Raw genomic sequence first — 26,937 nt, 5'->3', positions numbered from 1 at the left:
CCCACACACAGATATGCCATACATACACATTCACTCACCCACCCATACTCACGGAGACAGTGACAAATACACAAAGACACACATTCATCCATAGCTACCCACCCTCTGAAGGCGGGGCAAGTGGAAACCACCCCAGGGCCAACAGCGACCCCAGGACGCCACCAGCCCGGTCCCCAAGGAACCACCCGACCCCTACCGTGGGCGAGGTGTAAGAAATCGGGGTGTAAGATGACCCATCCACCCCTCCTCCTCCCCAACTTGTAGGTCTATGTGTTAATGTTTGTGAGTGAATGAGGTGTATAGGGTGCAGTTAAAATTGAGGGGACAGTTATGCCACAAGCACCAACTGTTGGTCGTCAGTGCTTGCCCACACTGCCCCCCCCAAAACCCTCCATGTCTAAAGTGCAAATAAAATTTGGGGACAGACAGTGACGAGGATCCGAGTGGGGCCACCTCAGCGGCCCCACCTCATCAACCTCTGAGTAACATGCCTGCCCCAAAGGTCCTATGTGTATCAGGTTGTAAGTGTGTATGTGTTGTGAGTTATAATGACTAATGTTGAAATATTTAATGCACTGCATCAGTTGGTCTTTCTAGTTCAACAAATGCACTTTTGCAAATACATCTAAAATGTTATAGAAGACTTTACTGTTGCAAAAGTTGTTATATTACATTTTTTTTTTTTTTATTAAACATATGTGTGGTGAATAGATGCCTTGTTAAAAAATATTCTGGTCAAGGTTTGGACCAAATGTTAAAATTTGCAATGCACTTGAATTATTTTGCTCATCAATAAATGATGCAGTATAAAGCCTTTATTGTGAATTCCTTTATTTATTTTTATGACTTAGTTCAGGTGTTAGCATATTTAGAGTTAAATCTCAAGAAATAATATAAGTAGGGGTCTTCGGACCAATGGCATCTCAAAATTTTCAAATCTGGCCCAGAAGAAAAAGTAATTGAATAGGCCTGGTGTAGGGTGTGCTCAAAGGATGCAGGGGTCTGATGGCTTCTTGGACTGTGGGGCTTTGGCTGCCATTTTGTGGTGTCTGTGTGTTTGCCCAGGTTGCTGGTGGTGAGAACTTGGGTGGATGCTGTCTTGTGGTCTTGAGGTGTCAGTTACTGCGGTGCTTGTGGTGGTGGGTACTGAGCCTGGGTGAGCTTGCAGATGGGCCCCCAAATCCATGTAGGGTCTAGGTGGGGTAAGAGACATGTGCTCCTAGGCTACAATGTGTAAAGTCATTCACATGGCTGGGGCGTCTCGTTGCGGCTTCATTCCCTCATTAGTGAATATGTTTCATGACAAAGACACTCACGCAAATGTACTACAACACAACAACACAACAGGATTCTTTGTGTATCTGTATTTTTTGGACAACTTATATGTATGTACGCGCACACACTCACACACACACACACACACACACACATATATGCACATACACTTATGTGGATAGTAATATAAATGAATGAATAAATAGGAATAAACAGAAATATATCAAAAAGAGGACCCTATAGAGAAATTATAGAGCTTCATGATTCTGATTGCAAAAACGGCCAGACAGAAAAAAAAAAAAATGTTCTCTACAACTACAACTACAACTTTTCTTGGCCTGATGTGGTTTGTGGTTTTTACAAAGGTTAAAAAAGAAAAGAGAAAAACAAAAACACAGAAATGGATTCCGAACTGCACAAATTTCTAAATGAATTGATAATGACTGAAACATCAATGTTCAGTAAAGATTTGTGGTTATGCCAGCAACAGAGGATCTTCTAAGATTGTTGTTGTGGATGAAGTGCAAAACATCCTGTAACTATTGTTTCCCATGATTGTGACAAATTTATGTGATGGTTCTCTCCTTTTCTCCTCCACAGAGCCAGTGCACTATGATGTAGATATTAACTTGCTCTTCCCGATATCCAGTGTGCCCCCAAATTTCATTGATTTATTCAGAGACTATCTGGCAAATCTGTCTTTCCCTAAGACCATCGCTGAGTCTTTAATAATAGAAGACTTAAACTTCACCACATGTAAGAATTTTGCACTCAGTAAGATTTAATGTTATTTACATGGTGATGTATGATTTATGAACTGAGGTTTGTCATTCTCTTAAATGACTAAAAAAGGGTGTAATCCAAACTCCACGGGAGGACTGCAGTGTCAGTGTGAGGACAAATTTGGTTGGTCATGTGACAAGTGTACCCAATACGGTGTATGCAGTAATGCCACTTCACAAACCTGTGATTGCATAAAAGGGCTTCCACCTGATGGAGAATTCTGTGAACCAATCACAAGTAAGAAACATCACTATGACTGTGTTTAATCATCTGTTAAACATACACTATCTGGACAAAAGTACTGGGTCACCTACACGTTACACTTCTAGCAGCTGCTCAGCCATGAAAACTCATGTCATGGAACTCCCAGCGCACAGTTTTTGTACTTTTGTTAATGCCAAAGGAGGTTTGGAACTCTGAGGCCACTTTTCCACTGACGGGGTTCCGGTGCCAGTGCCAGTATTTGAAGTGTTCAGTGGTTTTTCCACCAGGAACACACTCGGTGCTCGGCCGAAAAACGTGTTCAACTCGGGCCCCGCAAAATAGCTGGTCACGAACCAAGAACGCGTGACGAAAGTGGCAGAAGGGCGTGACTCTGCCATCTCAACATTAAGTTTTCTATCGTATTGCATGTGTATTACATGAGAAAAGAAGCGATTTTTCACAGCTGTGAATTAGATTGGGCCCAAAGGTTTAACTTCCTGGTTTATTTCATATGAATGATAAAAGGACGCAAAGTGCGTACTTCTTGTCTGTGTTTACCTCTGTGCTACACTCATGCTGCAGTAGTTTTGTTTGCACAGTAATATGTGTTCGCAGCACAAGAAAGGGGAGCGAGTTCTCGCACAATTGCGCGCTTCGGCTTCCGTGTCCAGACAAGGACTCGCCCCCATACGTAAAGGGGCAATTCACAGCCTCGCTGACTCTTAGGGGCTCGACACACGGGGAGCGACGTCGCTCGCTCTCCATTCATTTCCTATGGAGCTTGTGCGATGAGGTGACAATCGCTTGCCCTCCTCCAGCTAAGCGACCGGCGACATTCGTGCATGTGAAATTTCGAGCTCGTACACGTAGACGTGCACACGCGACCAGGCGACGCGACACAACAAAGTTGAAAAATGTTCTACTTTTGTCGCTGTCGCGTGGCACTAAACCAATCTGCGAGGGTTTCATTGACTGACCAATGAGCGGAGAGTATGCTACACGCTGCAGTCTGCAACCACTTTGAGCACGAAGGAAAGCATCGTTTTATCTGTGTTTGACTTTCCTATGTTATATGACACTTCACACAGTGATTATCGACTTACACACAAAAGGCAGCCGTATGGGAACGTGTTGGCACAAGACCAACGTTAAACAGACGGATAGAGAGGACTTTTGTGCTAATATAGGATGAACCCAAGGTTGTCTTTTTCTTTTGTAGAGGAGACTTAACAGCAAGATTTCAGCCAGTTCCAATAAAATCTTCGGACTCATCTTTATTGCCGTGTCTGACACGGACTGCTTTGAAAATGTCTAACCAATCACATTTCTTGGAGATGAGTTAGGGGCTCGACACACGGGGAGCGACGTCGCTCGCTCTCCATTCATTTCCTATGGAGCTTGTGCGATGAGGCGACAATCGCTTGCCCTCCTCCAGCTAAGCGACCGGCGACATTCGTGCATGTGAAATTTCGAGCTCGTACACGTAGACGTGCACACGCGACCAGGCGACGCGACACAACAAAGTTGGAAAATGTTCTACTTTTGTCGCTGTCGCGTGGCACTAAACCAATCAGCAAGAGTTTCATTGACTGACCAATGAGCGAAGAGTATGCTACACGCTGCAGTCTGCAACCACTTTCAGCAGGAAGGAAAGCATCGTTTTAGCTGTGTTTGACTTTCCTATATTATATGACACTTCACGCAGTGATTATCGAGTTAAACATAAAAGGCAGCCATATGAGAACGTGTTGGTGCAAGACTAACGTTAAACAGACGGATAGAGAGGACTTTTGTGCTAATATAGGATGAACGCGAGGTTGTCTTTTTCTTTTGTAGAGGAGACTTAACAGCAAGATTTCTGTCAGTTCAAATAAAATCTTCAGACTCCTCATCTTTATTGGCGTGTCTGACACGGACTGCTTTTAAAATGTCTAAATCCCTCCAGTTTCATAACCAATCACATTTCTTGGAGACGAGTGACGTAAGAGCGCGATTCGCAAAGCTGCCGTCGCTATCGCCTCCCGTGTGTTCGGTTTCACCCCAGTGGCGATGCGACCCATTCGTCGCTGTCGTTTGTCGCTCCCCGTGTGTCGAGCCCATGACACAAGAGCGCGATTCGCAATGCTGCCGTCGCTATCGCCTCCCGTGTGTTCGGTTTCACCCCAGTGGCGATGCGGCCCATTTGTCGCTGTCGTTTGTCGCTCCCCGTGTGTCGAGCCCATTACACACTCTGCACCTCAGCTACGGCAACCCCACTCTGTAACTTTATATGGTTGAATTGTTGTAATTCCTCAGTGCTTCCACTTTGCAATAATACCACTTCCAGTTAACCATGAAATATCTGGGAGAGAAGAAATTTCACAAACTGGCTTGTTGCCCCAGCGCTACATTGGCAATTAGACATCTAAATTCAAAGATTAAGAGGTGTGACCCAATACTTTCATTCATGTGTATTGTCATTTATGATGTTGATATTACGGTGTTTTATTGTAGAAAATTAATGTGTTATGTTGGCTCACAGGTATCTCTCCATGTCCACCACCACCTCCTGGTAAGAGACACTTTTTTTTTTCCTCTGTGTGCAGATACAGTTCAGCTCATACTCTAGACGTTTTAAGTTCAGCTACTAAAGTCACTGAAACTAACTTTTATAAGCTTTATAAGTTTGAGAGTGAGCTCATTGCAGTAATTTTGGTATGAGATCAGAAAAAAAATCAAAAATCTGATTGTAAGATATTTGCATTAAAATGGTAACACTTTTTTAAAAAAATAACATGACCAAATAGTTTAACATGAAAATCCCAAATTTAAGGGGCAAAGAACAGAACTGTGAACACCATATTTTAGTAATATTGGAGCTGACTGATTACTGAATGATAAATGGAGGTCTATGTAAGCTACTAATGATCACAGCCATCACAAAATATATAGTTTGAAAATATACTGTACAGTTCTGGATATAAGTTTAGCTACATGTATCATGGGCATGTCATCATCATTTTGGACTTCTAGTTATTACTTTAATCACTTTAAAAACAAGAATTGGGCTCACAACTCTACACAGTGTCAAAAGTTTACATACAGGTTCAAATATATACATACATACATACACTCACTTAAATATTTTAATAAGCGAAGCTAAAAGTTTTACAATTTCTTTTAATTTAACAAGGCCAAGACCTATTCATTTTTTTATTATTATTGATAGTAGCCCATTAACTGGCCACGTGCAGTCAGCAGGACGTTTGTAGTTTGTTTTATATGGCAGACTAGACCCTCCCATTTTCACTGAAGTCACTGAAATAGGTAAAATAGCTTTACAAAATAAAAGTGTCAAAAATTAAAACTCCATTATGAAATGAATAAATAAATAAATCGTGAAGTCAGCAGTTTTGGTCCGCTCATCTGCATCAGAGTCAGCAGTTTTAGTCCGTTCAGTTTCTTTAGCTTCGGTCCCGTCAGTTAGCACTTCAATCCCTTGTCCTTGCTGCCGCCATTTCTGGGACTGCGACCGGCCTCCTGCTCACCTTTGTTACCTCCGCTGCCGCTGGGAGCGCAGTCAGCCTCCTGAAAGGAGACCTGCTCCATTCAAAGTGGGATGGATGCCATCTCTCCTAGTAAGGCCAGTTTTTCCCCAGAAACCTTCCATATTATCTTGAGAGGGACCTAATGTTTAATAATCCACATTTAAATGTTTTACTTTTTACACAGGTGAGGATGCTGTTTTTTCTTTTTGTTTTGAATATTTTTGCGTAAATGTCTTTTTAGCTCAGGCTCCTTCCCCATCAGAGAGGTGACATTCCATGTCCCAATAGCCAGTTTCGATAGCCGGGGATCGGTCCGCCAGGGCCTCTGCCCTCGGCCACCGCCCGACACACACACACTGCACCCGACCCCTACGACGCCTCCTGCGGGTGGTGGGCCTACAGGAGGGCGGGCCCATGTAACCTCTTCGGGCTGCGCCCGGCCGAGCACCACGGGCTAATGCCCGGCCACCAGATGCTCTCCCTCGAGCTCCCTCCCCAGGCCTGGCTCCAGGGTGGGGCCCCGGTAACCCTATTCCGGGCAGGGTAAACTGTTCCCTTGCTGTTTCAATCATAGGGGTCTTCTGAACCGCTCTTTGTCTGGACCCTCACCAAGGACCAGTTTGCCATGGGAGACCCTACCAGGGGGACAAGCCACCGGACAACATAGCTCCTAGAATCACTGGGGCACACAAACCCCTCCACCACGATAAGGTGGCGATTCATGGAGGACCCTGGTGTCATTAATGCCAATGTGAATTGTAATCTTACCAAATTTACATTTAGCCTTAGCCAGCAGTTTCAAATTTTCACCTGCTCTGGCCCCTGGAAGCCATTCCACTATGGTTGCTGGTGTCAGTGTAAAATATGATGCTTGGATGCAAAGTCTCAATTGAATTAGGAGAAAATAAAGTGAATGAACTGACAGCAAGTCATCAACATTTTCATGTAAATATTGTTTCCCATGATTGTGACAGGTTTATGTGATGGACTGTCTCCTTTTCTCCTTCACAGTGGACTTTGAGGTAGTCCTTGAATTGGACATCCCAGTATCCAGTGTGAACCCAGATTTCAGTGATGTACTCAGAGACATTCTGAGAAATTTCTCCGTCCCCCAAAACATCACTGGGTCTTTAAAACTAAAAGGCTTGAACTTCACCACATGTAAGGACTTGATCTTATTTATGTGATCTTTGAACTCAGATTTCATGCTGTTTATATGGTGCTGTATGATTCATGAACTGTGTTCAGTCATTCTTTTAAATGTCTTGAAAAGGGTGCGATCCAAACTCCACTGGAGGACTGCAGTGTCAGTGTGAGCAGCAGTTTGCGTGGTCATGTGACAAGTGTGATGAATATGGTGCATGTAGTGATGTCATCTCCCAAACCTGTGGGTGCATTAAAGGGCTTCCTCCTGGTGGGGAGTTCTGTCAACCAATCACAAGTAAGCACTGATATCTTCTAGCTTTAGAATGCCTTCAACAAATCACTAAATAAAGAGACTTGTCAGCTGTGTCTGACTTACTAACATCTTGCTATGAGAGTGGTTCAAAGTTATGTTAAATGTGTACTCGTATCCGAAAAATCAGGTGTTGAAAATAACCAAAGTTATGGAGTTTAGTTTCTGGCCTGAACATTAAATAAATAAATCTCTAATCTTGCTCCACAGGTATGGCTCTATGTCCAACACTACCACCATCAACACCACCAACACCAGCACCTTCTGGTATGACAAGCATCTTTGTTCATTTACTTGCAGAGCTGCAGTTCTGTCAGTCTGTATTATGGGAGCATTTACACACCTAAACTAGCATTCATTCCTTCATTCACACTGTGTAAATACTTTACACATAAAGAGTTTTTAAATCTTGAATGTGTATATATAGTTATGTTCAACAAGGAAATCTGTCAATTTTAAACACCTCTAGGTTTGCATTGTATGACTGAGTTATAGTCTAAACCTTTAATAAATACATTACATTACAATAAATACATTTTTTGTCATGTAAGTGAGCACAAATTTGTTTTCATCAATTAGTGATGTGTAGTAAGATGTCCTAGCTTTATGGAGGGCTTTTTTATAAAGCAAAACTCTTTTTCCAGGCTAAATGAGCATCTTCTAAACTAGTGAGACACCATTTCTTCTCCAGCTTACGGGTTATGTGCTTTAAACTCCGCATTTGTGAGTTATACCACAGTGTCAGGCACTTCTGATTTGAGGGCCGCCATTTCAGAGGAGCTACACTATCTAAAGTCGTACGCAGTGAGGATGTAAATCTATTCAAGAAATAACCTACCTCACTGGGAGCAGAGTTTAAGTAGCTGCTCAGCACTGTGTTGGTGCATGGCATTGAAGAGCATAATAATAAAGGAATTATATCCTTAAACTTAGTTACAGCACTTTCAGAAAGACTTCTACTGTAATAAAACTTACTCCCCACTGCTGTGTAATCCATTAAAGGTAAAAGTAAATATTAAGGAATGATCAGACAAGAGGGGGCCTTCAGGGAATACTCTTAAGTCTTCAGTTTCTGTGCCATATGTCAGGACAAGATCCAGAGTATGATTAAGGTGGCGGGTGAGCTCCTTTACATTTTCAGAGAAGCCAACTGAATATAATAATGGAGTAAATGCAGTGTTGAGGCTGTCATTTTCAGCATCTCCATGGATGTTAAAATCACCCACTATAATGATTTTTGTCTGAACTGAGCACTAAATCAGATAAAAAGTCTGAGAAATTAGACAGAAACTCAGAGTAAGGGCCAGGTGGACGATAGACAATAACAAAGCAGGTTTTTGAGTTTTCCAGTTATAGTGGACAAGGCTAAGAGTCAGAGTTTCAGATGAAATAAAACTCTGTCTGGGTCTTTGATTAATTAATTAGCTGGTGTGAAAGATTGCTGCTACTCCTCCTCCTCGACCTGTGCTTCAAGCATTCTGACAGTTAGTGTGACTCAAGGGTGTTGATTCATCTTCATCCTGCTGTGACCAGGTTTGTGTATGATAGAATACATCAATATGTTGATCAATTATTAAATCATTTGCTAAAACGGATTTGGAAGAGAGAGACCTAATGTTTAATAATCCGCATTTAACTGTTTTACTTTTTACACAGGTGAGGATGCAGTTTTTTCTTTTTCGTTTTGAATATTTTTGTGTAAATGGCTTGTTCTTTGTTTTTGATTTATCTTTTGGTTGTCTGGAAGCAGCCACCGTCTCTATGAGGATGGGGTTTTGAGGGGATGGCAGGAGGTGAGAAGCCGCAGAGAGGCGTGTAAGAGTGCAACTCTGCTTCGTGGTCTCAACTCTGGGTAGTCATGTTTTAGGGGGGGTTAATAAATTTGGCCAGATTTCTAGAAAGGAGAACTGCTCCATCCAAAGTGGGATGGATGCCATGGCTCCTAGCAAGACCAGGTTTTCCCCAGACACTTTTCCAATTATCTTTGAAGCCCACGTCTCTTTTTTGACACCACTCAGACAGCCAGCGATTCAAGGACAACGTGCAGATAAGCATGTCGCTCCTGGTCTGATTGGAGAGGGGCCCAGAGAAACTACAGAATCCGACACTGTTTTTGCAAAGTTACACACGATTCAATATTAACTCTAGTGACCTCCGATTGGCGCAGCCTGGTGTCATTAATGCCAATGTGAATTGCAATCTTACCAAATTTACATTTAGCCTTAGCCAGCAGTTTCAAATTTTCACCTTCTCTGGCCCCTTGAAGCCATTCCACTATGGTTGCTGGTGTCAGTGTAAAATATGATGCATGGATGCAAAGTCTCAATTGAATTAGGAGAAAATAAAGTGAATGAACTGACAGCAAGTCATCAACATTTTCATGTAAATATTGTTTCCCATGATTGTGACAGGTTTATGTGATGGACTGTCTCCTTTTCTCCTTCACAGTGGACTTTGAGGTAGTCCTTGAATTGGACATCCCAGTATCCAGTGTGAACCCAGATTTCAGTGATGTACTCAGAGACATTCTGAGAAATTTCTCCGTCCCCCAAAACATCACTGGGTCTTTAAAACTAAAAGGCTTGAACTTCACCACATGTAAGGACTTGATCTTATTTATGTGATCTTTGAACTCAGATTTCATGCTGTTTATATGGTGCTGTATGATTCATGAACTGTGTTCAGTCATTCTTTTAAATGTCTTGAAAAGGGTGCGATCCAAACTCCACTGGAGGACTGCAGTGTCAGTGTGAGCAGCAGTTTGCGTGGTCATGTGACAAGTGTGATGAATATGGTGCATGTAGTGATGTCATCTCCCAAACCTGTGGGTGCATTAAAGGGCTTCCTCCTGGTGGGGAGTTCTGTCAACCAATCACAAGTAAGCACTGATATCTTCTAGCTTTAGAATGCCTTCAACAAATCACTAAATAAAGAGACTTGTCAGCTGTGTCTGACTTACTAACATCTTGCTATGAGAGTGGTTCAAAGTTATGTTAAATGTGTACTCGTATCCGAAAAATCAGGTGTTGAAAATAACCAAAGTTATGGAGTTTAGTTTCTGGCCTGAACATTAAATAAATAAATCTCTAATCTTGCTCCACAGGTATGGCTCTATGTCCAACACTACCACCATCAACACCACCAACACCAGCACCTTCTGGTATGACAAGCATCTTTGTTCATTTACTTGCAGAGCTGCAGTTCTGTCAGTCTGTATTATGGGAGCATTTACACACCTAAACTAGCATTCATTCCTTCATTCACACTGTGTAAATAATTTACACATAAAGAGTTTTTAAATCTTGAATGTGTATATATAGTTATGTTCAACAAGGAAATCTGTCAATTTTAAACACCTCTAGGTTTGCATTGTATGACTGAGTTATAGTCTAAACCTTTAATAAATACATTACATTACAATAAATACATTTTTTGTCATGTAAGTGAGCACAAATTTGTTTTCATCAATTAGTGATGTGTAGTAAGATGTCCTAGCTTTATGGAGGGCTTTTTTATAAAGCAAAACTCTTTTTCCAGGCTAAATGAGCATCTTCTAAACTAGTGAGACACCATTTCTTCTCCAGCTTACGGGTTATGTGCTTTAAACTCCGCATTTGTGAGTTATACCACAGTGTCAGGCACTTCTGATTTGAGGGCCGCCATTTCAGAGGAGCTACACTATCTAAAGTCGTACGCAGTGAGGATGTAAATCTATTCAAGAAATAACCTACCTCACTGGGAGCAGAGTTTAAGTAGCTGCTCAGCACTGTGTTGGTGCATGGCATTGAAGAGCATAATAATAAAGGAATTATATCCTTAAACTTAGTTACAGCACTTTCAGAAAGACTTCTACTGTAATAAAACTTACTCCCCACTGCTGTGTAATCCATTAAAGGTAAAAGTAAATATTAAGGAATGATCAGACAAGAGGGGGCCTTCAGGGAATACTCTTAAGTCTTCAGTTTCTGTGCCATATGTCAGGACAAGATCCAGAGTATGATTAAGGTGGCAGGTGAGCTCCTTTACATTTTCAGAGAAGCCAACTGAATATAATAATGGAGTAAATGCAGTGTTGAGGCTGTCATTTTCAGCATCTCCATGGATGTTAAAATCACCCACTATAATGATTTTTGTCTGAACTGAGCACTAAATCAGATAAAAAGTCTGAGAAATTAGACAGAAACTCAGAGTAAGGGCCAGGTGGACAATAGACAATAACAAAGCAGGTTTTTGAGTTTTCCAGTTATAGTGGACAAGGCTAAGAGTCAGAGTTTCAGATGAAATAAAACTCTGTCTGGGTCTTTGATTAATTAATAAGCTGGTGTGAAAGATTGCTGCTACTCCTCCTCCTCGACCTGTGCTTCAAGCATTCTGACAGTTAGTGTGACTCAAGGGTGTTGATTCATCTTCATCCTGCTGTGACCAGGTTTGTGTATGATAGAATACATCAATATGTTGATCAATTATTAAATCATTTGCCAAAATGGATTTGGAAGAGAGAGACCTAATGTTTAATAATCCGCATTTAACTGTTTTACTTTTTACACAGGTGAGGATGCAGTTTTTTCTTTTTCGTTTTGAATATTTTTGCGTAAATGGCTTGTTCTTTGTTTTTGATTTATCTTTTGGTTGTCTGGAAGCAGCCACCATCTCTATGAGGATGGGGTTTTGAGGGGATGGCAGGAGGTGAGAAGCCGCAGAGAGGCGTGTAAGAGTGCAACTCTGCTTCGTGGTCTCAACTCTGGGTAGTCACGTTTTAGGGGGGGTTAATAAATTTGGCCAGATTTCTAGAAAGGAGAACTGCTCCATCCAAAGTGGGATGGATGCCATGGCTCCTAGCAAGACCAGGTTTTCCCCAGACACTTTTCCAATTATCTTTGAAGCCCACGTCTCTTTTTTGACACCACTCAGACAGCCAGCGATTCAAGGACAACGTGCAGATAAGCATGTCGCTCCTGGTCTGATTGGAGAGGGGCCCAGAGAAGCTACAGAATCCGACATTGTTTTTGCAAAGTTACACACGATTCAATATTAACTCTAGTGACCTCCGATTGGCGCAGCCTGGTGTCATTAATGCCAATGTGAATTGTAATCTTACCAAATTTACATTTAGCCTTAGCCAGCAGTTTCAAATTTTCACCTGCTCTGGCCCCTTGAAGCCATTCCACTATGGTTGCTGGTGTCAGTGTAAAATATGATGCTTGGATGTAAAGTCTCAATTGAATTAGGAGAAAATAAAGTGAATGAACTGACAGCAAGTCATCAACATTTTCATGTAAATATTGTTTCCCATGATTGTGACAGGTTTATGTGATGGACTGTCTCCTTTTCTCCTTCACAGTGGACTTTGAGGTAGTCCTTGAATTGGACATCCCAGTATCCAGTGTGAACCCAGATTTCAGTGATGTACTCAGAGACATTCTGAGAAATTTCTCCGTCCCCCAAAACATCACTGGGTCTTTAAAACTAAAAGGCTTGAACTTCACCACATGTAAGGACTTGATCTTATTTATGTGATCTTTGAACTCAGATTTCATGCTGTTTATATGGTGCTGTATGATTCATGAACTGTGTTCAGTCATTCTTTTAAATGTCTTGAAAAGGGTGCGATCCAAACTCCACTGGAGGACTGCAGTGTCAGTGTGAGCAGCAGTTTGCGTGGTCATGTGACAAGTGTGATGAATATGGTGCATGTAGTGATGTCATCTCCCAAACCTGTGGGTGCATTAAAGGGCTTCCTCCTGGTGGGGAGTTCTGTCAACCAATCACAAGTAAGCACTGATATCTTCTAGCTTTAGAATGCCCTCAACAAATCAATAAATAAACAGACTTGTCAGCTGTGTCTGACTTACTAACATCTTGCTATGAGAGTGGTTCAAAGTTATGTTAAATGTGTACTCGTATCTGAAAAATCAGGTGTTGAAAATAACCAAAGTTATGGAGTTTAGTTTCTGGCCTGAACATTAAATAAATAAATCTCTAATCTTGCTCCACAGGTATGGCTCTATGTCCAACACTACCACCATCAACACCACCAACACCAGCACCTTCTGGTATGACAAGCATCTTTGTTCATTTACTTGCAGAGCTGCAGTTCTGTCAGTCTGTATTATGGGAACATTTACACACCTAAACTAGCATTCATTCCTTCATTCACACTGTGTAAACACTTTACACATAAAGAGTTTTTAAATCTTGAATGTGTATATATAGTTATGTTCAACAAGGAAATCTGTCAATTTTAAACACATCTAGGTTTGCATTGTATGACTGAGTTATAGTCTAAACCTTTAATAAATACATTACATTACAATAAATACATAAATACATTTTTTTCATGTAAGTGAGCACAAATTTATTTTCTTCAATTAGTGATGTGTAGTAAGATGTCCTAGCTTTATGGAGGGCTTTTTTATAAAGCAAAACTCTTTTTCCAGGCTAAATGAGCATCTTCTAAACTAGTGAGACACCATTTCTTCTCCAGCTTACGGGTTATGTGCTTTAAACTCCGCATTTGTGAGTTATACCACAGTGTCAGGCACTTCTGATTTGAGGGCCGCCATTTCAGAGGAGCTACACTATCTAAAGTCGTACGCAGTGAGGATGTAAATCTATTCAAGAAATAACCTACCTCACTGGGAGCAGAGTTTAAGTAGCTGCTCAGCACTGTGTTGGTGCATGGCATTGAAGAGCATAATAATAAAGGAATTATATCCTTAAACTTAGTTACAGCACTTTCAGAAAGACTTCTACTGTAATAAAACTTACTCCCCACTGCTGTGTAATCCATTAAAGGTAAAAGTAAATATTAAGGAATGATCAGACAAGAGGGGGCCTTCAGGGAATACTCTTAAGTCTTCAGTTTCTGTGCCATATGTCAGGACAAGATCCACAGTATGATTAAGGTGGCGGGTGAGCTCCTTTACATTTTCAGAGAAGCCAACTGAATATAATAATGGAGTAAATGCAGTGTTGAGGCTGTCATTTTCAGCATCTCCATGGATGTTAAAATCACCCACTATAATGATTTTTGTCTGAACTGAGCACTAAATCAGATAAAAAGTCTGAGAAATTAGACAGAAACTCAGAGTAAGGGCCAGGTGGACAATAGACAATAACAAAGCAGGTTTTTGAGTTTTCCAGTTATAGTGGACAAGGCTAAGAGTCAGAGTTTCAGATGAAATAAAACTCTGTCTGGGTCTTTGATTAATTAATAAGCTGGTGTGAAAGATTGCTGCTACTCCTCCTCCTCGACCTGTGCTTCAAGCATTCTGACAGTTAGTGTGACTCAAGGGTGTTGATTCATCTTCATCCTGCTGTGACCAGGTTTGTGTATGATAGAATACATCAATATGTTGATCAATTATTAAATCATTTGCCAAAATGGATTTGGAAGAGAGAGACCTAATGTTTATTAATCCACATTTAACTGTTTTACTTTTTACACAGGTGAGGATGCAGTTTTTTCTTTTTCGTTTTGAATATTTTTGCGTAAATGGCTTGTTCTTTGTTTTTGATTTATCTTTTGGTTGTCTGGAAGCAGCCACCGTCTCTATGAGGATGGGGTTTTGAGGGGATGGCAGGAGGTGAGAAGCCGCAGAGAGGCGTGTAAGAGTGCAACTCTGCTTCGTGGTCTCAACTCTGGGTAGTCACGTTTTAGGGGGGGTTAATAAATTTGGCCAGATTTCTAGAAAGGAGAACTGCTCCATCCAAAGTGGGATGGATGCCATGGCTCCTAGCAAGACCAGGTTTTCCCCAGACACTTTTCCAATTATCTTTGAAGCCCACGTCTCTTTTTTGACACCACTCAGACAGCCAGCGATTCAAGGACAACGTGCAGATAAGCATGTCGCTCCTGGTCTGATTGGAGAGGGGCCCAGAGAAGCTACAGAATCCGACATTGTTTTTGCAAAGTTACACACGATTCAATATTAACTCTAGTGACCTCCGATTGGCGCAGCCTGGTGTCATTAATGCCAATGTGAATTGTAATCTTACCAAATTTACATTTAGCCTTAGCCAGCAGTTTCAAATTTTCACCTTCTCTGGCCCCTTGAAGCCATTCCACTATGGTTGCTGGTGTCAGTGTAAAATATGATGCTTGGATGCAAAGTCTCAATTGAATTAGGAGAAAATAAAGTGAATGAACTGACAGCAAGTCATCAACATTTTCATGTAAATATTGTTTCCCATGATTGTGACAGGTTTATGTGATGGACTGTCTCCTTTTCTCCTTCACAGTGGACTTTGAGGTAGTCCTTGAATTGGACATCCCAGTATCCAGTGTGAACCCAGATTTCAGTGATGTACTCAGAGACATTCTGAGAAATTTCTCCGTCCCCCAAAACATCACTGGGTCTTTAAAACTAAAAGGCTTGAACTTCACCACATGTAAGGACTTGATCTTATTTATGTGATCTTTGAACTCAGATTTCATGCTGTTTATATGGTGCTGTATGATTCATGAACTGTGTTCAGTCATTCTTTTAAATGTCTTGAAAAGGGTGCGATCCAAACTCCACTGGAGGACTGCAGTGTCAGTGTGAGCAGCAGTTTGCGTGGTCATGTGACAAGTGTGATGAATATGGTGCATGTAGTGATGTCATCTCCCAAACCTGTGGGTGCATTAAAGGGCTTCCTCCTGGTGGGGAGTTCTGTCAACCAATCACAAGTAAGCACTGATATCTTCTAGCTTTAGAATGCCCTCAACAAATCAATAAATAAACAGACTTGTCAGCTGTGTCTGACTTACTAACATCTTGCTATGAGAGTGGTTCAAAGTTATGTTAAATGTGTACTCGTATCTGAAAAATCAGGTGTTGAAAATAACCAAAGTTATGGAGTTTAGTTTCTGGCCTGAACATTAAATAAATAAATCTCTAATCTTGCTCCACAGGTATGGCTCTATGTCCAACACTACCACCATCAACACCACCAACACCAGCACCTTCTGGTATGACAAGCATCTTTGTTCATTTACTTGCAGAGCTGCAGTTCTGTCAGTCTGTATTATGGGAACATTTACACACCTAAACTAGCATTCATTCCTTCATTCACACTGTGTAAACACTTTACACATAAAGAGTTTTTAAATCTTGAATGTGTATATATAGTTATGTTCAACAAGGAAATCTGTCAATTTTAAACACATCTAGGTTTGCATTGTATGACTGAGTTATAGTCTAAACCTTTAATAAATACATTACATTACAATAAATACATAAATACATTTTTTTCATGTAAGTGAGCACAAATTTATTTTCTTCAATTAGTGATGTGTAGTAAGATGTCCTAGCTTTATGGAGGGCTTTTTTATAAAGCAAAACTCTTTTTCCAGGCTAAATGAGCATCTTCTAAACTAGTGAGACACCATTTCTTCTCCAGCTTACGGGTTATGTGCTTTAAACTCCGCATTTGTGAGTTATACCACAGTGTCAGGCACTTCTGATTTGAGGGCCGCCATTTCAGAGGAGCTACACTATCTAAAGTCGTACGCAGTGAGGATGTAAATCTATTCAAGAAATAACCTACCTCACTGGGAGCAGAGTTTAAGTAGCTGCTCAGCACTGTGTTGGTGCATGGCATTGAAGAGCATAATAATAAAGGAATTATATCCTTAAACTTAGTTACAGCACTTTCAGAAAGACTTCTACTGTAATAAAACTTACTCCCCACTGCTGTGTAATCCATTAAAGGTAAAAGTAAATATTAAGGAATGATCAGACAAGAGGGGGCCTTCAGGGAATACTCTTAAGTCTTCAGTTTCTGTGCCATATGTCAGGACAAGATCCACAGTATGATTAAGGTGGCGGGTGAGCTCCTTTACATTTTCAGAGAAGCCAACTGAATATAATAATGGAGTAAATGCAGTGTTGAGGCTGTCATTTTCAGCATCTCCATGGATGTTAAAATCACCCACTATAATGATTTTTGTCTGAACTGAGCACTAAATCAGATAAAAAGTCTGAGAAATTAGACAGAAACTCAGAGTAAGGGCCAGGTGGACAATAGACAATAACAAAGCAGGTTTTTGAGTTTTCCAGTTATAGTGGACAAGGCTAAGAGTCAGAGTTTCAGATGAAATAAAACTCTGTCTGGGTCTTTGATTAATTAATAAGCTGGTGTGAAAGATTGCTGCTACTCCTCCTCCTCGACCTGTGCTTCAAGCATTCTGACAGTTAGTGTGACTCAAGGGTGTTGATTCATCTTCATCCTGCTGTGACCAGGTTTGTGTATGATAGAATACATCAATATGTTGATCAATTATTAAATCATTTGCCAAAATGGATTTGGAAGAGAGAGACCTAATGTTTAATAATCCACATTTAACTGTTTTACTTTTTACACAGGTGAGGATGCAGTTTTTTCTTTTTCGTTTTGAATATTTTTGTGTAAATGGCTTGTTCTTTGTTTTTGATTTATCTTTTGGTTGTCTGGAAGCAGCCACCGTCTCTATGAGGATGGGGTTTTGAGGGGATGGCAGGAGGTGAGAAGCCGCAGAGAGGCGTGTAAGAGTGCAACTCTGCTTCGTGGTCTCAACTCTGGGTAGTCACGTTTTAGGGGGGGTTAATAAATTTGGCCAGATTTCTAGAAAGGAGAACTGCTCCATCCAAAGTGGGATGGATGCCATGGCTCCTAGCAAGACCAGGTTTTCCCCAGACACTTTTCCAATTATCTTTGAAGCCCACGTCTCTTTTTTGACACCACTCAGACAGCCAGCGATTCAAGGACAACGTGCAGATAAGCATGTCGCTCCTGGTCTGATTGGAGAGGGGCCCAGAGAAGCTACAGAATCCGACATTGTTTTTGCAAAGTTACACACGATTCAATATTAACTCTAGTGACCTCCGATTGGCGCAGCCTGGTGTCATTAATGCCAATGTGAATTGTAATCTTACCAAATTTACATTTAGCCTTAGCCAGCAGTTTCAAATTTTCACCTTCTCTGGCCCCTTGAAGCCATTCCACTATGGTTGCTGGTGTCAGTGTAAAATATGATGCTTGGATGCAAAGTCTCAATTGAATTAGGAGAAAATAAAGTGAATGAACTGACAGCAAGTCATCAACATTTTCATGTAAATATTGTTTCCCATGATTGTGACAGGTTTATGTGATGGACTGTCTCCTTTTCTCCTTCACAGTGGACTTTGAGGTAGTCCTTGAATTGGACATCCCAGTATCCAGTGTGAACCCAGATTTCAGTGATGTACTCAGAGACATTCTGAGAAATTTCTCCGTCCCCCAAAACATCACTGGGTCTTTAAAACTAAAAGGCTTGAACTTCACCACATGTAAGGACTTGATCTTATTTATGTGATCTTTGAACTCAGATTTCATGCTGTTTATATGGTGCTGTATGATTCATGAACTGTGTTCAGTCATTCTTTTAAATGTCTTGAAAAGGGTGCGATCCAAACTCCACTGGAGGACTGCAGTGTCAGTGTGAGCAGCAGTTTGCGTGGTCATGTGACAAGTGTGATGAATATGGTGCATGTAGTGATGTCATCTCCCAAACCTGTGGGTGCATTAAAGGGCTTCCTCCTGGTGGGGAGTTCTGTCAACCAATCACAAGTAAGCACTGATATCTTCTAGCTTTAGAATGCCCTCAACAAATCAATAAATAAACAGACTTGTCAGCTGTGTCTGACTTACTAACATCTTGCTATGAGAGTGGTTCAAAGTTATGTTAAATGTGTACTCGTATCTGAAAAATCAGGTGTTGAAAATAACCAAAGTTATGGAGTTTAGTTTCTGGCCTGAACATTAAATAAATAAATCTCTAATCTTGCTCCACAGGTATGGCTCTATGTCCAACACTACCACCATCAACACCACCAACACCAGCACCTTCTGGTATGACAAGCATCTTTGTTCATTTACTTGCAGAGCTGCAGTTCTGTCAGTCTGTATTATGGGAACATTTACACACCTAAACTAGCATTCATTCCTTCATTCACACTGTGTAAACACTTTACACATAAAGAGTTTTTAAATCTTGAATGTGTATATATAGTTATGTTCAACAAGGAAATCTGTCAATTTTAAACACATCTAGGTTTGCATTGTATGACTGAGTTATAGTCTAAACCTTTAATAAATACATTACATTACAATAAATACATAAATACATTTTTTTCATGTAAGTGAGCACAAATTTATTTTCTTCAATTAGTGATGTGTAGTAAGATGTCCTAGCTTTATGGAGGGCTTTTTTATAAAGCAAAACTCTTTTTCCAGGCTAAATGAGCATCTTCTAAACTAGTGAGACACCATTTCTTCTCCAGCTTACGGGTTATGTGCTTTAAACTCCGCATTTGTGAGTTATACCACAGTGTCAGGCACTTCTGATTTGAGGGCCGCCATTTCAGAGGAGCTACACTATCTAAAGTCGTACGCAGTGAGGATGTAAATCTATTCAAGAAATAACCTACCTCACTGGGAGCAGAGTTTAAGTAGCTGCTCAGCACTGTGTTGGTGCATGGCATTGAAGAGCATAATAATAAAGGAATTATATCCTTAAACTTAGTTACAGCACTTTCAGAAAGACTTCTACTGTAATAAAACTTACTCCCCACTGCTGTGTAATCCATTAAAGGTAAAAGTAAATATTAAGGAATGATCAGACAAGAGGGGGCCTTCAGGGAATACTCTTAAGTCTTCAGTTTCTGTGCCATATGTCAGGACAAGATCCACAGTATGATTAAGGTGGCGGGTGAGCTCCTTTACATTTTCAGAGAAGCCAACTGAATATAATAATGGAGTAAATGCAGTGTTGAGGCTGTCATTTTCAGCATCTCCATGGATGTTAAAATCACCCACTATAATGATTTTTGTCTGAACTGAGCACTAAATCAGATAAAAAGTCTGAGAAATTAGACAGAAACTCAGAGTAAGGGCCAGGTGGACGATAGACAATAACAAAGCAGGTTTTTGAGTTTTCCAGTTATAGTGGACAAGGCTAAGAGTCAGAGTTTCAGATGAAATAAAACTCTGTCTGGGTCTTTGATTAATTAATAAGCTGGTGTGAAAGATTGCTGCTACTCCTCCTCCTCGACCTGTGCTTCAAGCATTCTGACAGTTAGTGTGACTCAAGGGTGTTGATTCATCTTCATCCTGCTGTGACCAGGTTTGTGTATGATAGAATACATCAATATGTTGATCAATTATTAAATCATTTGCCAAAATGGATTTGGAAGAGAGAGACCTAATGTTTAATAATCCACATTTAACTGTTTTACTTTTTACACAGGTGAGGATGCAGTTTTTTCTTTTTCGTTTTGAATATTTTTGTGTAAATGGCTTGTTCTTTGTTTTTGATTTATCTTTTGGTTGTCTGGAAGCAGCCACCGTCTCTATGAGGATGGGGTTTTGAGGGGATGGCAGGAGGTGAGAAGCCGCAGAGAGGCGTGTAAGAGTGCAACTCTGCTTCGTGGTCTCAACTCTGGGTAGTCACGTTTTAGGGGGGGTTAATAAATTTGGCCAGATTTCTAGAAAGGAGAACTGCTCCATCCAAAGTGGGATGGATGCCATGGCTCCTAGCAAGACCAGGTTTTCCCCAGACACTTTTCCAATTATCTTTGAAGCCCACGTCTCTTTTTTGACACCACTCAGACAGCCAGCGATTCAAGGACAACAGTGCAGATAAGCATGTCGCTCCTGGTCTGATTGGAGAGGGGCCCAGAGAAACTACAGAATCCGACACTGTTTTTGCAAAGTTACACACGATTCAATATTAACTCTAGTGACCTCCGATTGGCGCAGCCTGGTGTCATTAATGCCAATGTGAATTGTAATCTTAACAAATTTACATTTAGCCTTAGCCAGCAGTTTCAAATTTTCACCTGCTCTGGCCCCTGGAAGCCATTCCACTATGGTTGCTGGTGTCAGCGTAAAATATGATGCTTGGATGCAAAGTCTCAATTGAATTAGGAGAAAATAAAGTGAATGAACTGACAGCAAGTCATCAACATTTTCATATAAATATTGTTTCCCATGATTGTGACAGGTTCATGTGATGGACTGTCTCCTTTTCTCCTTCACAGTGGACTTTGAGGTAGTCCTTGAATTGGACATCCCAGTATCCAGTGTGAACCCAGATTTCAGTGATGTACTCAGAGACATTCTGAGAAATTTCTCACTCCCCCAAAACATCACTGGGTCTTTAAAACTAAAAGGCTTGAACTTCACCACATGTAAGGACTTGATCTTATTTATGTGATCTTTGAACTCAGATTTCATGCTGTTTATATGGTGCTGTATGATCCATGAACTGTGTTCAGTCATTCTTTTAAATGTCTTGAAAAGGGTGCGATCCAAACTCCACTGGAGGACTGCAGTGTCAGTGTGAGCAGCAGTTTGCGTGGTCATGTGACAAGTGTGATGAATATGGTGCATGTAGTGATGTCATCTCCCAAACCTGTGGGTGCATTAAAGGGCTTCCTCCTGGTGGGGAGTTCTGTCAACCAATCACAAGTAAGCACTGATATCTTCTAGCTTTAGAATGCCTTCAACAAATCACTAAATAAAGAGACTTGTCAGCTGTGTCTGACTTACTAACATCTTGCTATGAGAGTGGTTCAAAGTTATGTTAAATGTGTACTCGTATCTGAAAAATCAGGTGTTGAAAATAACCAAAGTTATGGAGTTTAGTTTCTGGCCTGAACATTAAATAAATAAATCTCTAATCTTGCTCCACAGGTATGGCTCTATGTCCAACACTACCACCATCAACACCACCAACACCAGCACCTTCTGGTATGGCAAGCATCTTTGTTCATTTACTTGCAGAGCTGCAGTTCTGTCAGTCTGTATTATGGGAACATTTACACACCTAAACTAGCATTCATTCCTTCATTCACACTGTGTAAACACTTTACACATAAAGAGTTTTTAAATCTTGAATGTGTATATATAGTTATGTTCAACAAGGAAATCTGTCGATTTTAAACACATCTAGGTTTGCATTGTATGACTGAGTTATAGTCTAAACCTTTAATAAATACATTACATTACAATAAATACATAAATACATTTTTTTCATGTAAGTGAGCACAAATTTATTTTCTTCAATTAGTGATGTGTAGTAAGATGTCCTAGCTTTATGGAGGGCTTTTTTATAAAGCAAAACTCTTTTTCCAGGCTAAATGAGCATCTTCTAAACTAGTGAGACACCATTTCTTCTCCAGCTTACGGGTTATGTGCTTTAAACTCCGCATTTGTGAGTTATACCACAGTGTCAGGCACTTCTGATTTGAGGGCCGCCATTTCAGAGGAGCTACACTATCTAAAGTCGTACGCAGTGAGGATGTAAATCTATTCAAGAAATAACCTACCTCACTGGGAGCAGAGTTTAAGTAGCTGCTCAGCACTGTGTTGGTGCATGGCATTGAAGAGCATAATAATAAAGGAATTATATCCTTAAACTTAGTTACAGCACTTTCAGAAAGACTTCTACTGTAATAAAACTTACTCCCCACTGCTGTGTAATCCATTAAAGGTAAAAGTAAATATTAAGGAATGATCAGACAAGAGGGGGCCTTCAGGGAATACTCTTAAGTCTTCAGTTTCTGTGCCATATGTCAGGACAAGATCCAGAGTATGATTAAGGTGGCGGGTGAGCTCCTTTACATTTTCAGAGAAGCCAACTGAATATAATAATGGAGTAAATGCAGTGTTGAGGCTGTCATTTTCAGCATCTCCATGGATGTTAAAATCACCCACTATAATGATTTTTGTCTGAACTGAGCACTAAATCAGATAAAAAGTCTGAGAAATTAGACAGAAACTCAGAGTAAGGGCCAGGTGGACGATAGACAATAACAAAGCAGGTTTTTGAGTTTTCCAGTTATAGTGGACAAGGCTAAGAGTCAGAGTTTCAGATGAAATAAAACTCTGTCTGGGTCTTTGATTAATTAATAAGCTGGTGTGAAAGATTGCTGCTACTCCTCCTCCTCGACCTGTGCTTCAAGCATTCTGACAGTTAGTGTGACTCAAGGGTGTTGATTCATCTTCATCCTGCTGTGACCAGGTTTGTGTATGATAGAATACATCAATATGTTGATCAATTATTAAATCATTTGCCAAAATGGATTTGGAAGAGAGAGACCTAATGTTTATTAATCCACATTTAACTGTTTTACTTTTTACACAGGTGAGGATGCAGTTTTTTCTTTTTCGTTTTGAATATTTTTGTGTAAATGGCTTGTTCTTTGTTTTTGATTTATCTTTTGGTTGTCTGGAAGCAGCCACCGTCTCTATGAGGATGGGGTTTTGAGGGGATGGCAGGAGGTGAGAAGCCGCAGAGAGGCGTGTAAGAGTGCAACTCTGCTTCGTGGTCTCAACTCTGGGTAGTCACGTTTTAGGGGGGGTTAATAAATTTGGCCAGATTTCTAGAAAGGAGAACTGCTCCATCCAAAGTGGGATGGATGCCATGGCTCCTAGCAAGACCAGGTTTTCCCCAGACACTTTTCCAATTATCTTTGAAGCCCACGTCTCTTTTTTGACACCACTCAGACAGCCAGCGATTCAAGGACAACAAGCAGATAAGCATGTCGCTCCTGGTCTGATTATAGAGGGGCCCAGAGAAACTACAGGATCCGACACTGTTTTTGCAAAGTTACACACGATTCAATATTAACTCTAGTGACCTCCGATTGGCGCAGCCTGGTGTCATTAATGCCAATGTGAATTGTAATCTTAACAAATTTACATTTAGCCTTAGCCAGCAGTTTCAAATTTTCACCTGCTCTGGCCCCTGGAAGCCATTCCACTATGGTTGCTGGTGTCAGCGTAAAATATGATGCTTGGATGCAAAGTCTCAGTTGAATTAGGAGAAAATAAAGTGAATGAACTGACAGCAAGTCATCAACATTTTCATATAAATATTGTTTCCCATGATTGTGACAGGTTCATGTGATGGACTGTCTCCTTTTCTCCTTCACAGTGGACTTTGAGGTAGTCCTTGAATTGGACATCCCAGTATCCAGTGTGAACCCAGATTTCAGTGATGTACTCAGAGACATTCTGAGAAATTTCTCCCTCCCCCAAAACATCACTGGGTCTTTAAAACTAAAAGGCTTGAACTTCACCACATGTAAGGACTTGATCTTATTTATGTGAACTTTGAACTCAGATTTCATGCTGTTTATATGGTGCTGTATGATCCATGAACTGTGTTCAGTCATTCTTTTAAATGTCTTGAAAAGGGTGCGATCCAAACTCCACTGGAGGACTGCAGTGTCAGTGTGAGCAGCAGTTTGCGTGGTCATGTGACAAGTGTGATGAATATGGTGCATGTAGTGATGTCATCTCCCAAACCTGTGGGTGCATTAAAGGGCTTCCTCCTGGTGGGGAGTTCTGTCAACCAATCACAAGTAAGCACTGATATCTTCTAGCTTTAGAATGCCTTCAACAACTCACTAAATAAAGAGACTTGTCAGCTGTGTCTGACTTACTAACATCTTGCTATGAGAGTGGTTCAAAGTTATGTTAAATGTGTACTCGTATCTGAAAAATCAGGTGTTGAAAATAACCAAAGTTATGGAGTTTAGTTTCTGGCCTGAACATTAAATAAATAAATCTCTAATCTTGCTCCACAGGTATGGCTCTATGTCCAACACTACCACCATCAACACCACCAACACCAGCACCTTCTGGTATGACAAGCATCTTTGTTCATTTACTTGCAGAGCTGCAGTTCTGTCAGTCTGTATTATGGGAACATTTACACACCTAAACTAGCATTCATTCCTTCATTCACACTGTGTAAACACTTTACACATAAAGAGTTTTTAAATCTTGAATGTGTATATATAGTTATGTTCAACAAGGAAATCTGTCGATTTTAAACACATCTAGGTTTGCATTGTATGACTGAGTTATAGTCTAAACCTTTAATAAATACATTACATTACAAGTAAATACATAAATACATTTTTTTCATGTAAGTGAGCACAAATTTATTTTCTTCAATTAGTGATGTGTAGTAAGATGTCCTAGCTTTATGGAGGGCTTTTTTATAAAGCAAAACTCTTTTTCCAGGCTAAATGAGCATCTTCTAAACTAGTGAGACACCATTTCTTCTCCAGCTTACGGGTTATGTGCTTTAAACTCCGCATTTGTGAGTTATACCACAGTGTCAGGCACTTCTGATTTGAGGGCCGCCATTTCAGAGGAGCTACACTATCTAAAGTCGTACGCAGTGAGGATGTAAATCTATTCAAGAAATAACCTACCTCACTGGGAGCAGAGTTTAAGTAGCTGCTCAGCACTGTGTTGGTGCATGGCATTGAAGAGCATAATAATAAAGGAATTATATCCTTAAACTTAGTTACAGCACTTTCAGAAAGACTTCTACTGTAATAAAACTTACTCCCCACTGCTGTGTAATCCATTAAAGGTAAAAGTAAATATTAAGGAATGATCAGACAAGAGGGGGCCTTCAGGGAATACTCTTAAGTCTTCAGTTTCTGTGCCATATGTCAGGACAAGATCCAGAGAATGATTAAGGTGGCGGGTGAGCTCCTTTACATTTTCAGAGAAGCCAACTGAATATAATAATGGAGTAAATGCAGTGTTGAGGCTGTCATTTTCAGCATCTCCATGGATGTTAAAATCACCCACTATAATGATTTTTGTCTGAACTGAGCACTAAATCAGATAAAAAGTCTGAGAAATTAGACAGAAACTCAGAGTAAGGGCCAGGTGGACGATAGACAATAACAAAGCAGGTTTTTGAGTTTTCCAGTTATAGTGGACAAGGCTAAGAGTCAGAGTTTCAGATGAAATAAAACTCTGTCTGGGTCTTTGATTAATTAATAAGCTGGTGTGAAAGATTGCTGCTACTCCTCCTTCTCGACCTGTGCTTCAAGCATTCTGACAGTTAGTGTGACTCAAGGGTGTTGATTCATCTTCATCCTGCTGTGACCAGGTTTGTGTATGATAGAATACATCAATATGTTGATCAATTATTAAATCATTTGCCAAAATGGATTTGGAAGAGAGAGACCTAATGTTTAATAATCCACATTTAACTGTTTTACTTTTTACACAGGTGAGGATGCAGTTTTTCTTTTTCGTTTTGAATATTTTTGTGTAAATGGCTTGTTCTTTGTTTTGATTTATCTTTGGTTGTCTGGAAGCAGCCACCGTCTCTATGAGGATGGGGTTTTGAGGGGATGGCAGGAGGTGAGAAGCCGCAGAGAGGCGTGTAAGAGTGCAACTCTGCTTCGTGGTCTCAACTCTGGGTAGTCACGTTTTAGGGGGGGTTAATAATTTGGCCAGATTTCTAGAAAGGAGAACTGCTCCATCCAAAGTGGGATGGATGCCATGGCTCCTAGCAAGACCAGGTTTTCCCCAGACACTTTTCCAATTATCTTTGAAGCCCACGTCTCTTTTTTGACACCACTCAGACAGCCAGCGATTCAAGGACAATAACTCTAGTGACCTCCGATTGGCGCAGCCTGGTGTCATTAATGCCAATGTGAATTGTAATCTTAACCAAATTTACATTTAGCCTTAGCCAGCAGTTTCAAATTTTCACCTGCTCTGGCCCCTGGAAGCCATTCCACTATGGTTGCTGGTGTCAGCGTAAAATATGATGCTTGGATGCAAAGTCTCAGTTGAATTAGGAGAAAATAAAGTGAATGAACTGACAGCAAGTCATCAACATTTTCATGTAAATATTGTTTCCCA

At 40.6% G+C, this 26,937-nt stretch overlaps 2 protein-coding genes across 2 annotated transcripts in view; both read left to right on the top strand.

The window, feature by feature from the left end:
* Positions 1 to 26,937, top strand: part of LOC115774655 (adhesion G protein-coupled receptor F4-like) — a 78,991-nt gene that overhangs the window by 26,582 nt on the left and 25,472 nt on the right. The gene's annotated exons all lie outside the window — the stretch shown is intronic.
* LOC115774656 (uncharacterized) overlaps positions 1,912 to 26,937 on the top strand; it is a 26,489-nt gene continuing 1,463 nt past the window's right edge. Inside the window, exons 1-24 of the mRNA XM_030722014.1 lie at positions 1,912 to 2,031; positions 2,128 to 2,295; positions 4,784 to 4,813; positions 6,801 to 6,950; positions 7,063 to 7,230; positions 7,456 to 7,512; positions 9,694 to 9,843; positions 9,956 to 10,123; positions 10,349 to 10,405; positions 12,587 to 12,736; positions 12,849 to 13,016; positions 13,242 to 13,298; positions 15,487 to 15,636; positions 15,749 to 15,916; positions 16,142 to 16,198; positions 18,387 to 18,536; positions 18,649 to 18,816; positions 19,042 to 19,098; positions 21,288 to 21,437; positions 21,550 to 21,717; positions 21,943 to 21,999; positions 24,188 to 24,337; positions 24,450 to 24,617; positions 24,843 to 24,899. Of these exons, the coding sequence (XP_030577874.1) occupies positions 7,458 to 7,512; positions 9,694 to 9,843; positions 9,956 to 10,123; positions 10,349 to 10,405; positions 12,587 to 12,736; positions 12,849 to 13,016; positions 13,242 to 13,298; positions 15,487 to 15,636; positions 15,749 to 15,916; positions 16,142 to 16,198; positions 18,387 to 18,536; positions 18,649 to 18,816; positions 19,042 to 19,098; positions 21,288 to 21,437; positions 21,550 to 21,717; positions 21,943 to 21,999; positions 24,188 to 24,337; positions 24,450 to 24,617; positions 24,843 to 24,899 (2,305 nt within the window). The 5' untranslated portion in view covers positions 1,912 to 2,031; positions 2,128 to 2,295; positions 4,784 to 4,813; ... (1 more) ...; positions 7,063 to 7,230; positions 7,456 to 7,457. The remainder of the gene's footprint in view (positions 2,032 to 2,127; positions 2,296 to 4,783; positions 4,814 to 6,800; positions 6,951 to 7,062; positions 7,231 to 7,455; positions 7,513 to 9,693; positions 9,844 to 9,955; positions 10,124 to 10,348; positions 10,406 to 12,586; positions 12,737 to 12,848; positions 13,017 to 13,241; positions 13,299 to 15,486; positions 15,637 to 15,748; positions 15,917 to 16,141; positions 16,199 to 18,386; positions 18,537 to 18,648; positions 18,817 to 19,041; positions 19,099 to 21,287; positions 21,438 to 21,549; positions 21,718 to 21,942; positions 22,000 to 24,187; positions 24,338 to 24,449; positions 24,618 to 24,842; positions 24,900 to 26,937) is intronic.

Source organism: Archocentrus centrarchus, chromosome 24 (genome assembly GCF_007364275.1).
Source record: "Archocentrus centrarchus isolate MPI-CPG fArcCen1 chromosome 24, fArcCen1, whole genome shotgun sequence".
Taxonomy (NCBI): domain Eukaryota; kingdom Metazoa; phylum Chordata; class Actinopteri; order Cichliformes; family Cichlidae; genus Archocentrus; species Archocentrus centrarchus.
The sequence above is the reverse complement of the archived record's forward strand: the minus strand, read 5'-3'. Positions and strand labels throughout refer to the sequence as shown.